A 12,871-nucleotide genomic window follows, 5' to 3' on the forward strand; every position below is an offset into this window, starting at 1 on the left:
ATAGACAAGGAAGCTCTTTGCAGCACTGTTTGTAATATTTAAAAATTAGAAATGATTTGGATGTTATTTATAATGAAATGGATACATTTTTACATACTCATATAATAAAATACTATACAGCAGTTAAAGGAATTTTGTTTTATTTGCTTTTTAGTATAATTTTTATGTTCTTGAAGTACTCAAGGTGTGACAAGAATCATATCACTTCCTTTTACAACTGTGAGAAACCTACTCTTATTCACAGTATATTTACTTACTAAGGAATGTGTTTGAGTCCTGTGTACCCATATGAAGTAAACTGAAAATATAATGTTTAATTTAAAATCAACATACATATGATCCCCTTGATGTCAAATGTTAAAACGCATAAAATAACCCTATAGGTTGTTTATGCACATACATATGATAAAAATATAAACACATGGACAAAGTGGGAACACGCCCTTCTACTGTGATTGCCCCTGAGGAGTGAGGGAGGACCAGGAAGATGAGGGAGGGGGTGGGCTTCAACTGTATCTGTCATGTCTTATTTTGTTAAAGAATGTTATGACTGAATGTTACTATTTGTGATATCCGGGTTGTGGGTATGGGAGGGTTTGCTACAAAATTCCCCATTCTAGTCTTTGTAGGGAGGTCAGATCCTCACCTGTTCTGGCTTCCTCTCCCATGCAGAACCTCATGTACAACCTGCCCAGCCCAGAGGTTTGGGTCATATTACCCGTGACCAGCTTGCTTACTGTGGACCTACTCCTCAACTTTCCTTCTCCAGTTCTGCCTGCCTGTCATCACATCTTCTTTGTCCATTCTGAACCTACTAATGTGTGATGTCACCATGCCAGGCAGATACCACATTTGCAGCCATGCTCCATTTCCGCATAGCCAGTGAAGCCAGGCCATCCAGCCTCCACCCCCACCACTGCCTGAGGCTGGTCTGTGTCCCTCGTACTCAGCCCATCCCCCAGCTACTAACTGGACCTTCCGTACGTCCTGAACCATTACTGGCACTGAGTTTTGAGATACAGAACTGATTCTTTCTCACTCATATTTCTAGATTTCCTCAACATCCGACATCAGTCATAATGACACGTATACTTCTTACCTACTTTCTAGTTCTGACTGTACATTTACCCACAGTTGATATTTACCGTCAGTTGGAAATTTAAACTATACGCACTTTTGTTTTGTTTTGACCTAAATGAGCAGTTTTGATCTGAGTTTGATATCTTGGCTACTCCACTATTCCTTTTGTTCCCAAAGGACAAAAGTGCAGTCCCGTGTATTTTTCTATATCTGTGTTTTTCATGAGTCTACACTAAACTCAGGAGGACAGAGTGTATACTGGATTGTCATTGATGCAAACGTATACAGGCAATTCAAAAAAGAGACTCTTCCGGCAGAATGCACCTCAGAGTGAACGAAGGAGTTTTACTCTGTTAGAGTTGAAATCATCTCAGAAGACGTTTCTGAAATTATGGTGAAAATCAATGAAAAACATGATTTGATACAAATATATCTAGTTTACGACTTATTAGAAAACGTGTAGTAGAGATGAAGTTGTAATAATTCTTCAGAACTAAAAAAACAAAACCGGTGAGTAATAAAACTTTTTAGTTGGCTAAAGTCTTTCTAATGTGACTCTCTCAGAAATTTTGAAAATATTCACAATTTTATTCATAAATAAATTGAATTACCTCTTGTCTCAAAAGACGTTCTGCCTGATTTCTGGTAATATTTCTATGGTACCACCTGTAAAAGTAATAAAAATAACTTTTAAATTTTACATTACATTTCTTTCCAGAAATAAAACCCAACATGCTCCATTTCTTTCATTTTTAAAAACTTTCTCCAGAACTGATTTCAGTAAAAGAAGTGATTTTTAACTCAGATAAATAATAATGTACTATTGTGTCACTTTGTTTAATACAGTTTTATTGATTGCAAGCCAAGATCTCATTTATTCTATCACATCTCGATTCAACTTTCTGACACACCCTTAGTGTGAATGATTTAACCTCGGAAAATTTCCATGAAAGGTATGTGGTTAGGAAGTCATCATCTTCAATAAACACCTCACTGAACTTTGGTTAAAGAAACTAAAAAATATCCATTTCTTTCCTTTCAATAACATCTTGTTTGCAAGCTTATGTATGTGCTATGTTGCCTTTCTGAACCTGAAACTCACGCTAGCTTATTTGACTCTCCTAAGTGTGTTACCTTGTAGTAAAGTCAGTAGTTAAGTAAATAGAAGAACCAATATACAAATAACCCTGCCCCACACCCTTCCAGGACCCATCTTGCTCCTCATCCTCCCTTTGCTCACTAAGCTTTTGCCACATTGTGAATCTTTTCTGGCTCAAACTCACCAAGCCCTTTTCTGCCCCCCACCTTGCTATCTCTGCATGAAACACGTTATTAAATGACTTTAACATACCAGAGCTACACATAGGAATCATAATTAAGTAACACTGTAATTTACACATACGGCTTGGTATGACAACACAATCAGTAGGCACATGTGGTACAGGAAAGAAAGAGGAAACGGTAGAACAAAGGTGAAAGAAAAATAGAAAAGCTTTCCTTTCAAACAAGATTTATAAAGGAGTTAATCTAATATTACCAGAAATACAATTTCTGTGGCCAGTGGAAGGAAGAGTGCGTATATAACCATGCATTAAGTCCAGTGCGGGAACCTGCTGGTGGCTGAATGAAACTCATACTTGCCTTGGAGGATGGAACCTATCTCATCATGTGGACTTCCCCTAATCCTCAGTGGTAGAAATCTGCCACTGACTTAGGATGGTCAGGTTTTTAAAATATTCATGCCCTCAGATTGAAAATGGTCTTTTAAAAGGATGAACCACAGAGAATAGGGGGTGATTACAGATGATTCTTGTCAAAGTAATATGATTACTTGTTGCTAGTGGGAACGAGAGTAACTGTGATGTTTAACTGTGCATATCATTCAATACTTTTTAATGAATATTCATATTGTGGGAGGAAATTTCAAGATGAGTCTGAGACCTCTTGTTGTAGAAAGAAGAAATTCTTTCACAATAAATGAGGCAGAGTTAAAGACACAGAGAACCAGTTTAAAGGGGCCCCCCCACTGACTAAGTTCTGAAATATGGGTGCTAAAAGGAGAATAATGTTTATAACTCACCGAAATAACTAAAACTGTGAAAAGCCAAGACTGCATAATGATACTCAAAAAGGGGAAAAGTAACATAAATTGATTTTTTTCTAAATAATGTTTTTTACCTGCTGTCGTGTTGATGTTAATTTTGTTGCTTTGTACTTATTTACTATAGTGATAAATAAAATAAATATATTAATTTTGATTAAATATAAATTAAAAATCCATCCATGTGGAAGTCAGACTTAGAATAACTTCAAAGTAGGAACAAAAGAGCCAAAGAAAAGTATATGATGAATTTAAGATCCTTTAAAATAATGCAGAATTCCATCTATATTATTATAATGATATATATAAGGCAGGAAAAGATAGGATGAATGCAATTTAGAGGAGTTTGGAGCAGAGTATTTCAGAATTTCATCTATTTAAATAAGACGGTAAAAGTTAGAAGAGTTTTTGTTTTGTTTTGTTTTTTTCAAATAGGTAAGGCTGTAACTCCTTTACTGAGACAACACTGATTATAAAACTAATATTGAATGATTTCAGTAGAAGCCCCAGTACACAAGTCTGGGGCAGGACTTCTACTGACATATTAAGAAAAAATCCAATACGTCCAACTGTGGCTAAGTACAACCATCTTACATATATGTAAGCCTCCCATGTGCCAGTCTTAGATTTCTGATCAATAAGTAAGTAACAGTATTGAGGTCTTGAGTTTTAGACCTGGAAACCCTATTAGATCTGAGAAGGTTAATCTTCTTCACTTAGTAAGTGACTCTCTGACCCTGAGAAGATTAAGCGTATGACATAAATCAGACTCATGATTTCATAGCTCAGGATAATCAACGTTTGCTATTTAGAATATCTAATTTTAAGAGAATCTGGCTTATCAGGTTTTTTGTCTTTGATTTAAAATTTATAATTATTCTTAAACTTGTTATTTGAAGTTCGAGGGAATTTAACCAATTTGTAAAATGATATCCATATGGTTAAGAGAACTCGATTTACCGCATATATATGTTTAATTTATTGCATTTCCAGGATCATGTCAGGACTTACAAAGGGCTATTACAATTGCAAATTTGCCCTAGCAGGCCTGTGAAGTACTTAAAAAGGAAACTGAATTTATTCAGTTTATTAATGCAAGTTCAATGTTTCCAGAAATTTAACTGAGCCTATAAATAGGATGGATTGTTTAAGGACGTTTCATACATTGAGTATGAATTCAGGTGGTTGTTCTTAATTTTTTTAGATTTATACATTGCATATCAAGATTTACAAGTTAAATTTGAAGGCCTTCTGAAAACCAGGTTTTTTACATTGTAATGTTGATAATTTAGATATTAATTTCATACCAAAGTAGCCATAAATACTTCTCCATATAAAGGTTCCCCTGAGATGTCAGAAGTGCACATGGACACAGCATTCCTTCCCCTCTCGGCCCCCTAACTCCCTCCTGCCCCCTTACACCCCTTTACACTTCCTCAGAAAGGTCTTCCCCACCTAATACGCTCACTGAAAATTTCCCCTTCCCTCTTGTTTTCTTCCCGTACCCTACACTGCTCTTTCATAACACCACAATTTAAAATGATATATTTATCTGTGACTTCGGGGCCACTTAAGGTCTACATGAAGCTGTAAGTTCCCTGAAGGCAGGGACTGCTTTTGTGTATTCTATATTGTGTTTCCAATGCCTGGGACAGCTAACATCTGGTACATCCGAAGTGCACAATAATAAAGACTGAACAAATAAAGGGACTGGAGGACGCAAGTGTCTATGAATGTAGTTCACCTGTAATACTAGCCAAGGTGGACCAAACTGTAAATGTCTTTCCTGTTCATTTCATAGTTCAAGGAAATAATAATCATTTCTAGAACATATTGAATAGTTATTATGTACCGAATGAGACAGGCATTATTGTCCTCAGTGTTCAGATCATTCAGGGGTTTAGAGACATTTTACAGACATTAGGTAACTTTGCCCAGATCCAAACCACTAGTCGGGGGTGATGCCAGGATTTGAACCCAGATTTCTCTGATTTCTAAGCCCACACTACCATACTTCAACATAGGATAGTAATTTCTGTAGTCATTAGAACGGTGCTTGGCACATAGTAAGTGATTGATAAATTTTAGTGATTTATGTTGATAATTGTTATATATATATTTTAATAAACCTTTTTAAAAGAAACAACAATAAAATTAAAAATTAGTCTTTTCATAATTGGAGTCATTATAGAAGATGACTTTTAAAAAAACATAAATCCAAGCTAAGGAAGAGATAATTATCTAACCTCAGAGTAAATTCATGATCCAAAGAATAAACACGTTGTTAAAGCCAGACTCCAAGCCTAATCTAAGCAGGGGAAGCAACGAGCACATTAATTCATAATGAAAAGAAGGAAAGAAGCACTGCTAGTTAGTAAGCATTCATTCGCTAACCACCCGGCACTGTGTGAGGTACCTTCGCACAGGTCTCCCTTTATGCCCTGGAAAACCCAAGCTGGGGTTAGGATATGGGGGGAAAAGGTCTTATCTTTCTGATTTTTCTTAGCAGGAGATTTTTAAACAAAACTTCCCCTGACCTGACCTTCAAAGAGGCCTGTTTGTGCTGGGTAGCTTCAGCTGGAGCTCGTGGTGAGAGACACAACTCCACCCCCCCCCACCCCCAACCCGTGGGGCATGCCTGCGTAACTGTAGAGGGTTGTGGAGCTGTTTTCTAAGGAAGGTGGGGTCAGCCACCTGGGGCTTTGAGTGGAGACAGGAGTTTCAGAGCAGAGCTAAATGACACAGCTCAAGAGAGGGGGTATGACAAGCCGAGTAAAGGAGAGGAAGAGAGAAGAGACCCTGTGATGCAGCAAAGGAGAGCAACTTGGGAAAGAGAACAGAAAGACCTAACAGAAAAGTGTGGTAAATTGCAGTAGATGTCTTGTGTGTTCTGTGGTCACCTCCTTCCCACTCCAATACAGTCTACATTATTCACCAAAGCTTTTAGAACTGGATTTATTGGGGGTTAGGGATATGCTGAGTCTGGCCTGCAGGTGGGCTTAACTTAGAAGCAAGGCAGGGACTTCTCTCCTGGCACAGTGGTTTAGAATCCACCTGCCAATGCAGGGGACACAGGTTTGATCCCTGGTCCGGGAAGATCCCGCATGCTGTGGAGCAACTAGGTCCATGTGCCACAACTACTGAGCCTGCGCTCTAGAGCCTGCCAGCCACAACTACTGAGCCCATGTGCTGCAATTACTGAACCCTCCACGCCTAGAGCCCATGCTTGCAACAAGAGAAGCCACCACAATGAGAATCCCACACACTGCAATGAAGAGTAGCCCCTGCTCATCACAACTTGAGAAAGCCTGTGCACAGCAACGAAGTACCAACACAGCCAAATACGTAAATAAATAAATAAAAATTTAAAAAAAGAAGAAGAAGAAGAAGAAAAGGAAGCAAGGCGGACCAAGGCCGGGCTCTCATTCAGTTTGCTTGGTTCTCCAAGAAGCACCTGTCCTAATGCTTCAACTTGCATCACCTACCGCCACCTGCTGGAACATATGCTAATTGCAAAACAAGTATCTAAGTCAGGGGAGCGCACTCAAGTGCTCAAACTGCAAACCTAAATTAATAAAAGACTACGACTACTCCCAGCTCAGCCACTCTCTACCTGTACATTAATATCTCAACCTTAGTTTCTGATCTGCAGAATGAGGGGCTAAAAAGCGATTGCTAAGATTCCCATCTTCTAAGTCTATAAGTGTAACAAGAATGAATTTCTAAGCAGAACTCTAGTAACATGGCAAAAGTTCTTCCAAACTACAGCATTAGCCTACTTCTCATCTTCAGTGATTTCTAAACCATTTCAAAACATGAGCCAAAATATAGTAATGTGTCTATATATTAAGTCTAATCTCATTAATGAACAATTAATGCCATTTTTAATTTTTTTATTTTTTGGCCACGCCAAACGGCATGTGGGATCTTAGTTCCCTGACCAGGGATTGAACCTGTGACCCCTGCAGGGGAAGTGCAGAGTCTCAACCACTGGACCACCAGGGAAGTCCCCATTTTTTAAATAATAACTTTTCCATTTAGGACATGAAGTAAAACAAGTGCAAGATGAGTGTTTGGTTTCACATTGTCACTGTTAAACATTTTTTAATTGGCTATACAAAACAAAACAAAAGTAATGTTAAGAAAAAGGAGTTTCTGAATCAACCATTATAAGGATCAAAGATGTCTTAAGCTAAAACTGCCAACTGTGTTACTTTCTTTTCCTTTTACAGCCCCAAAATGGTATCTATACTTATAAGCTGTCCAAATGTACCTGATTTTCATAGGACATATCTTTGAGGACACTTACTCATATATTTCTAAATTGGTTGGTTTGTTTTCCGTCACATAGTTGCTTGGAATTAAGCCTTCATTCCTACAAAGACAAAGCAAAAATCAAAATGCTTGGCGTAGTTGTGGCATTATTGTGGCAAAAATCCTGTTAAAAACCTCAAGGATGAGGGGAAAATCAAATTCATTTGACTAATTAAATTGTTGAAAGAAGAAAGAAAAGTTTTTTCATTTCAACCTTCAACTAAAATCTCTGCATGATAAATATTGTTTTTGACTTACCATGTGAGTAGTTTAACACATTTTCTGACACAAAAATCTTTGCAAAGAGAAAAAGGTGCACTTACATGATCACTGGGACATCATACTGACTAGATTAAAAACATATCAATTACAAAGATATTGATTTAATTCTTTTTAATTGCCGCAGAATATTCCACAGAATAGACACTCTAGTTTAGCCAAGCCCCTATGACAGCAAAGCTGAAAAGAAATACTTGAACATGCCTTCTTGTGTACAAGTAAAAGTGTTTATCTAAGAAAGCAGGGAACTGTTGGGTCACTGAGAACGTGCATCTTTCGGTAGATACAGTAAATTGCTGTTGAAGGGAAATGTACCAACTTATATACACTCATCAGCAGGGGAGGGGTTTCTCTTTTCCTAAACCTTTGCCAATGAAATCTGAAATTTAAAATTATGAAAAGATCTCCAAGACATATTACTGAGGAACACAAGCAAGTTGCAGAGCAATGTACAAAGTATGGTCAGATTTAGGCAAATTAAATCTCCAAACAATACGCTATGCTTCCATATGTGCATGTAAGTGCACTGAAAATGATCTGGACAAGAACTCACTAAACGAATAATGATGCTTACTTTTGGGAAAGAGACTGGGTTTGGAGGTGTGGCAAAGCAGAATTCGGGCACTATTTATCATGTTTGAATATTATAAAAAAAACTATATTCACTTATCAACTTTGAAGTTAAAAATTGTTGTTGTTTCTCTTTAAGTCTGTCATGCCAATAGGCCACGTTGCAGGAGCAGCTAATTACACAGCCCTGAACCTCCTAACTTACATGATCACTGGGACATCATACCTCTTTCCCACTGAAAAGTCTCCATAACGTGTTGAGTCTCAATCAAGAACAGAGCCAGATCATCAGGAAAATATAATTAAAGAGGTATGGATGTACTTCTGATGCTTAGATTCTTATAATCTCCAAATCTTGACAAGGATCAGAAATCAATGCCAGTATTCTCTCCCAGAAAGCTCACATACTCCTCAGAATTTTTCTCTACCCAGGACTCCAGTTTGGCATTAGCAATCTATTGCAACTGACACAAAGAAGTCTTTTTGCATCCCAGGGTCTTTTTCCTTTCCAATTTAATTCAGAAACTATTGTAATGTTTACTTCCAAAACTAGTCATTGTAGAAATACGAAAATGAGTAAGATACTGTTTCTGTTTCTATCTTAGAGCTTAACAGGAAAAAAATGTCAAATTGCCAAAGAAAGCATAAATTAGAATAAGAACTTGTATGGTAGGAACTATTCTTCCCATTTTACAATAAAGAAACAAAAATTCATTAAAAATAGAACTACCATATGATCCAGCAATTCCACTTCTGGGTATTTATTTGAAGAAAATGAAAACATTAACTCAAAAAAATACATGAACCGCCCTGTTCACTGCAGCACTGTTTACAATAGCCAAGATATGGAAACAACCTGTGTCCACTGATGAATGAGTGGATAAAGAAAATGTGGTATATATGTCTACAAAGAAATATTATTCGTCAATAAAAAGAAGAAAATCTTGTCATTTGCAACAACATAGATGGACCTTGACAGCACTATGCTAAGTGAAGTAAGTCAGACAAAGACAAAGACCATATGGTCTCACTTACATGTGAAGGCTTTTAAAAAATGAAAAATTGAAAAAACAAACAAGCTCATAGATACAAAGAACAGATTTGTGGTTGCCAGAGGCGGGGGGGTGGGCGGTGAAGTGGGTGAAGGGGATCAAAAGGTAAAAACTTCTAGCTAGAAAATAAGTCTTGGGGATATAATGTATAGAATGCTGACTATAGTTAATAGTACCATATTGCATGTTTGAAAGTTGCTAAAAGAATAGATTGTTAAAGTTCCCATCACAAGAAAAAAAAAATGTAACTATGTATGTTAACTAGACGAATGTTAACTAGACTTGTGATTATTTCACAATATATACAAATATTGAATCATTATGTTGTACACTTAAAACTAATATAATATTATATGTCAATTATAACTGAGAAGAAAGAGAAAGGAAGGAAAGGAGGGAGGGAGGGATGAAGAGAGGGAGGGAGGGAGGGAGGAAGGAAGGAAGGGAAACAGAGAGGGTACGTGACTTGCCCAAGGACACACAACAGTATGTGGCAGCATCGGGATATAAAGCCACGTGTACCTAGTCCGGAGAGTCTGCCTGAAATCATGGCACTATAGTGCTCTTTCATACAGATGGGGAGGTGTGGGGACAGCTTCTGTTTCATTTACAAGGAAGAGTTATAAACCTAGAGAAAATGAGCCACAAAACAGAGCCTACTTCATGCTTCGAAAGTCTTTAGAGAATGAAAGAGGAGAGATCTGGTAAAGACTAAGCCATCGGTCTTACCCCAAGCGGTCTCTTGCCTTCCACCAGTGAGGATCATACTTCTCCAAGATCAGGTATTCCTCTGCTCTCTTTAAGGCTAAATCATAGGGCTCTCTGGGCAGGAAATCATACAGTGCCTTGACTTGGATCTTCTCTTCAGCAACCGCAGAGGGTGGGAGGGGAGGCAGCGGCTTGCGTTTGGATGGTTGCACTCGGCCCCTGTTGGACTGTGAAAACTGAAGACTGAGTCACTGCACTCTTGTTTTAGTGATCTGTGCTAAAACAGAGGCGGGATAGAGCATATTTGCCCGCCACCTCACTTCTCCCAGCCGGCTGCACCAAAGCAGCAGCCCAGGTGGGATAAACGTGGGAAATGACTAACTACAAAACAACTTCGGGATCCAGCAACACACTTACCATTTTGTAAATCCTCAAGATCACCAATTCTCTTGCCAGTATTGCACTGAATTTTTTTTTCATGTCTCAATTCTTAACATTTTATTTCTTCCTTAATAGTTTCACTTTAAGGAGTTTTCCCCTCTTGGATAAAGAGAAACAGCTCTTCCCTTTCATGTGCTGTAAGCTTGTGTTTGGGTTTATCACACTTCCCAAGAAAACTGATTCTCTGACACTGAACTGAAAATTAACCCTGGCCTCAAAATGGCAGTAGCCAGAATACATTTTTTCCCACTTTCAAGTTCTGCCAAAATATAGCAGAGAAGTCTATCTTAACTGCTTTTGTTGGTTGGTTGGTTGGTTGGTTGGTTGGTTGGTTGGTTGGTTGGTTTTTGTCTTTCATTTTCTTCTAGGACACTGACTCACTAAATGTTATTGAGAACTCGTTATGTGCCGAGCTCGATACTAGGTTCTGGGTGTGGCAGCAAACAGTGCCTCGCAAAGCACATACCCTAAAAACGCCATCTTCCTCTACCCCTTTTCCCCCAGCACAACAATACTCACTTGCTTCTTACTTGGCAATTCACTGAACCACGGTCTGCGACGCTGCGTGTATTTTTCTGAAAGCTCTTCATCTTTGCTAAGGCTTATTTGTGTCCTCACTTGTCTGACATTGAAAAATAATCATGTTACAAATGATTATCTGCACTCAAGTTATCTATGAATCTACTAGATTATCACAAACCAGGAGAAAAAATCTATTGTTTTTTATTTAGAAGACTTCCAAACTCCATTTCCTTGGGCACGGAATTACTTCTCAGTATGTCATTTTTTTTTTAAACCTGGGAACTATAGATGATAAAAGCATATAGCGTTGTTATGAAATAAAATTGAGAACACACATGTCATGTGCCCAACAGAGAGTCTGGTCTGGTGCATATTAAGGGCGTATAATTATAATCATGATAATGAAGCCCTTACTCGGTGTCAGGCACAATGTTTATTATTCTACACGCTTCACCTTATTCAATGGTATCTATTGTTATAAGTAGACATGGTATAGTGATAAGAACATGAGTTTAGATCCCAGATCTACCATCTTTATACTGTTGCCTTGGGTAAGCAATGTAACCTCTCTAAGCCTCAATTTCCTCATCTGTATAATGGGGATTGTAAAAAAAAAAAAAAAAAGGAAACCATGGGTGGTTTTGAGAGTTACTTGAGCTAAAATATGCAAACTTCTTAGCACAGTCTGACATATAGAACACTCGCGTTAAATGTTGACTCATTATTATCATGGTGCCTTGGATTTTAATCCTTATACATCATTTGCCGGGCACCAACGTGTAAAACACACGGATAGTTTGGGGGAGATACTCAAATAAACAAGACAGGATTCTTGCCCTAAAAAGGTGAAAATTACAGAGCGAAACACAGACATATAAATAGCATACATGAAAGAAATATTAAATAAAGAACCAAGCCACATGCTCTGGGAACACAACGGAAGCAGCGATTAAATACAAAAGGACCAAGGAAGGATCACAGACCTGACATTTGATCTATAGCTAGCTTTAAATGAAGAGCCATTCAACAGGAAGAAAATGGGAGAAGGGTTTCCCAGGCAGAGGCAACAGCAGATACAAAGAGACACGGAGACTCAACAGACAGTAAAGAACAGGAATGAATTAATTTCCAAGAAGTTGCCCTCAGAAGACTTACCGCTTCTGCACCGAACAGCAACAGCAACAGCAGAAGATCGACTGGATGGTATTATCTGAAAAGCAGATCATTCTGAACTGTTAGAAAGCCATGATTCCATAATATTGGATAGAGGAGGCTGCTGGTGCTATTCAAAGGAGGCAATCCCTGAGGGCACGGGTGAGAGAAAGTATTATAAAGCATATGCCAAGTCTTGACCATGCCCTTCTTCACTAGCAGAAGATGAAAAAATTGTCACTAACACGAAAATAAGTTACTGGCACCCTGGCCACTGTGGTTTCCCTTCTCAGGCTCTTGTCCCCAGGTCTGGTTTCATGCATTTCCTCAGTCTATGAATGATAAATGACCATTGTATTCTACTTTACCTTGATCAGGGCTGATGTCAGCTGACAAGTGTACAAAAGAATATGATTCCAAAAATAATGTTCTCCTAGGAAATCTGTTAGCAGGGATTTTGAATTAGGTCCATCACATTTCTTCAAAAATATTTTAATATATATTTTATATAATTATATAAAGTAATATAAATAGATTATATGAAACATTTAATTTATATTTAATATAATATATTCTATAATAATATAATTTAACATATTTATTTTCTTTTTATATTTTATGTATAAAAATACATTTATACCTTTTTTGGCTC

The 12,871-nt window shown here is 37.8% G+C and overlaps 1 protein-coding gene across 1 annotated transcript in view; it reads right to left on the reverse strand.

Annotated features, from left to right (window-relative positions):
• TXK (TXK tyrosine kinase) overlaps positions 1-12,446 on the reverse strand; it is a 43,210-nt gene extending 30,764 nt beyond the window's left edge. The window contains exons 1-5 of the mRNA XM_057727439.1: positions 12,223-12,446; positions 11,065-11,167; positions 10,126-10,331; positions 7,491-7,556; positions 1,692-1,746 (exon numbers count right to left, since the gene is read on the reverse strand). Coding sequence (XP_057583422.1) covers positions 1,692-1,746; positions 7,491-7,556; positions 10,126-10,331; positions 11,065-11,167; positions 12,223-12,293 — 501 coding nt within the window. The 5' untranslated portion in view covers positions 12,294-12,446. The remainder of the gene's footprint in view (positions 1-1,691; positions 1,747-7,490; positions 7,557-10,125; positions 10,332-11,064; positions 11,168-12,222) is intronic.
• Between the last annotated feature and the right edge of the window lie 425 nt (positions 12,447-12,871).

The sequence above is a fragment of the Hippopotamus amphibius genome, chromosome 3 (assembly GCF_030028045.1).
Source record: "Hippopotamus amphibius kiboko isolate mHipAmp2 chromosome 3, mHipAmp2.hap2, whole genome shotgun sequence".
In the NCBI taxonomy this organism is placed as follows: domain Eukaryota; kingdom Metazoa; phylum Chordata; class Mammalia; order Artiodactyla; family Hippopotamidae; genus Hippopotamus; species Hippopotamus amphibius.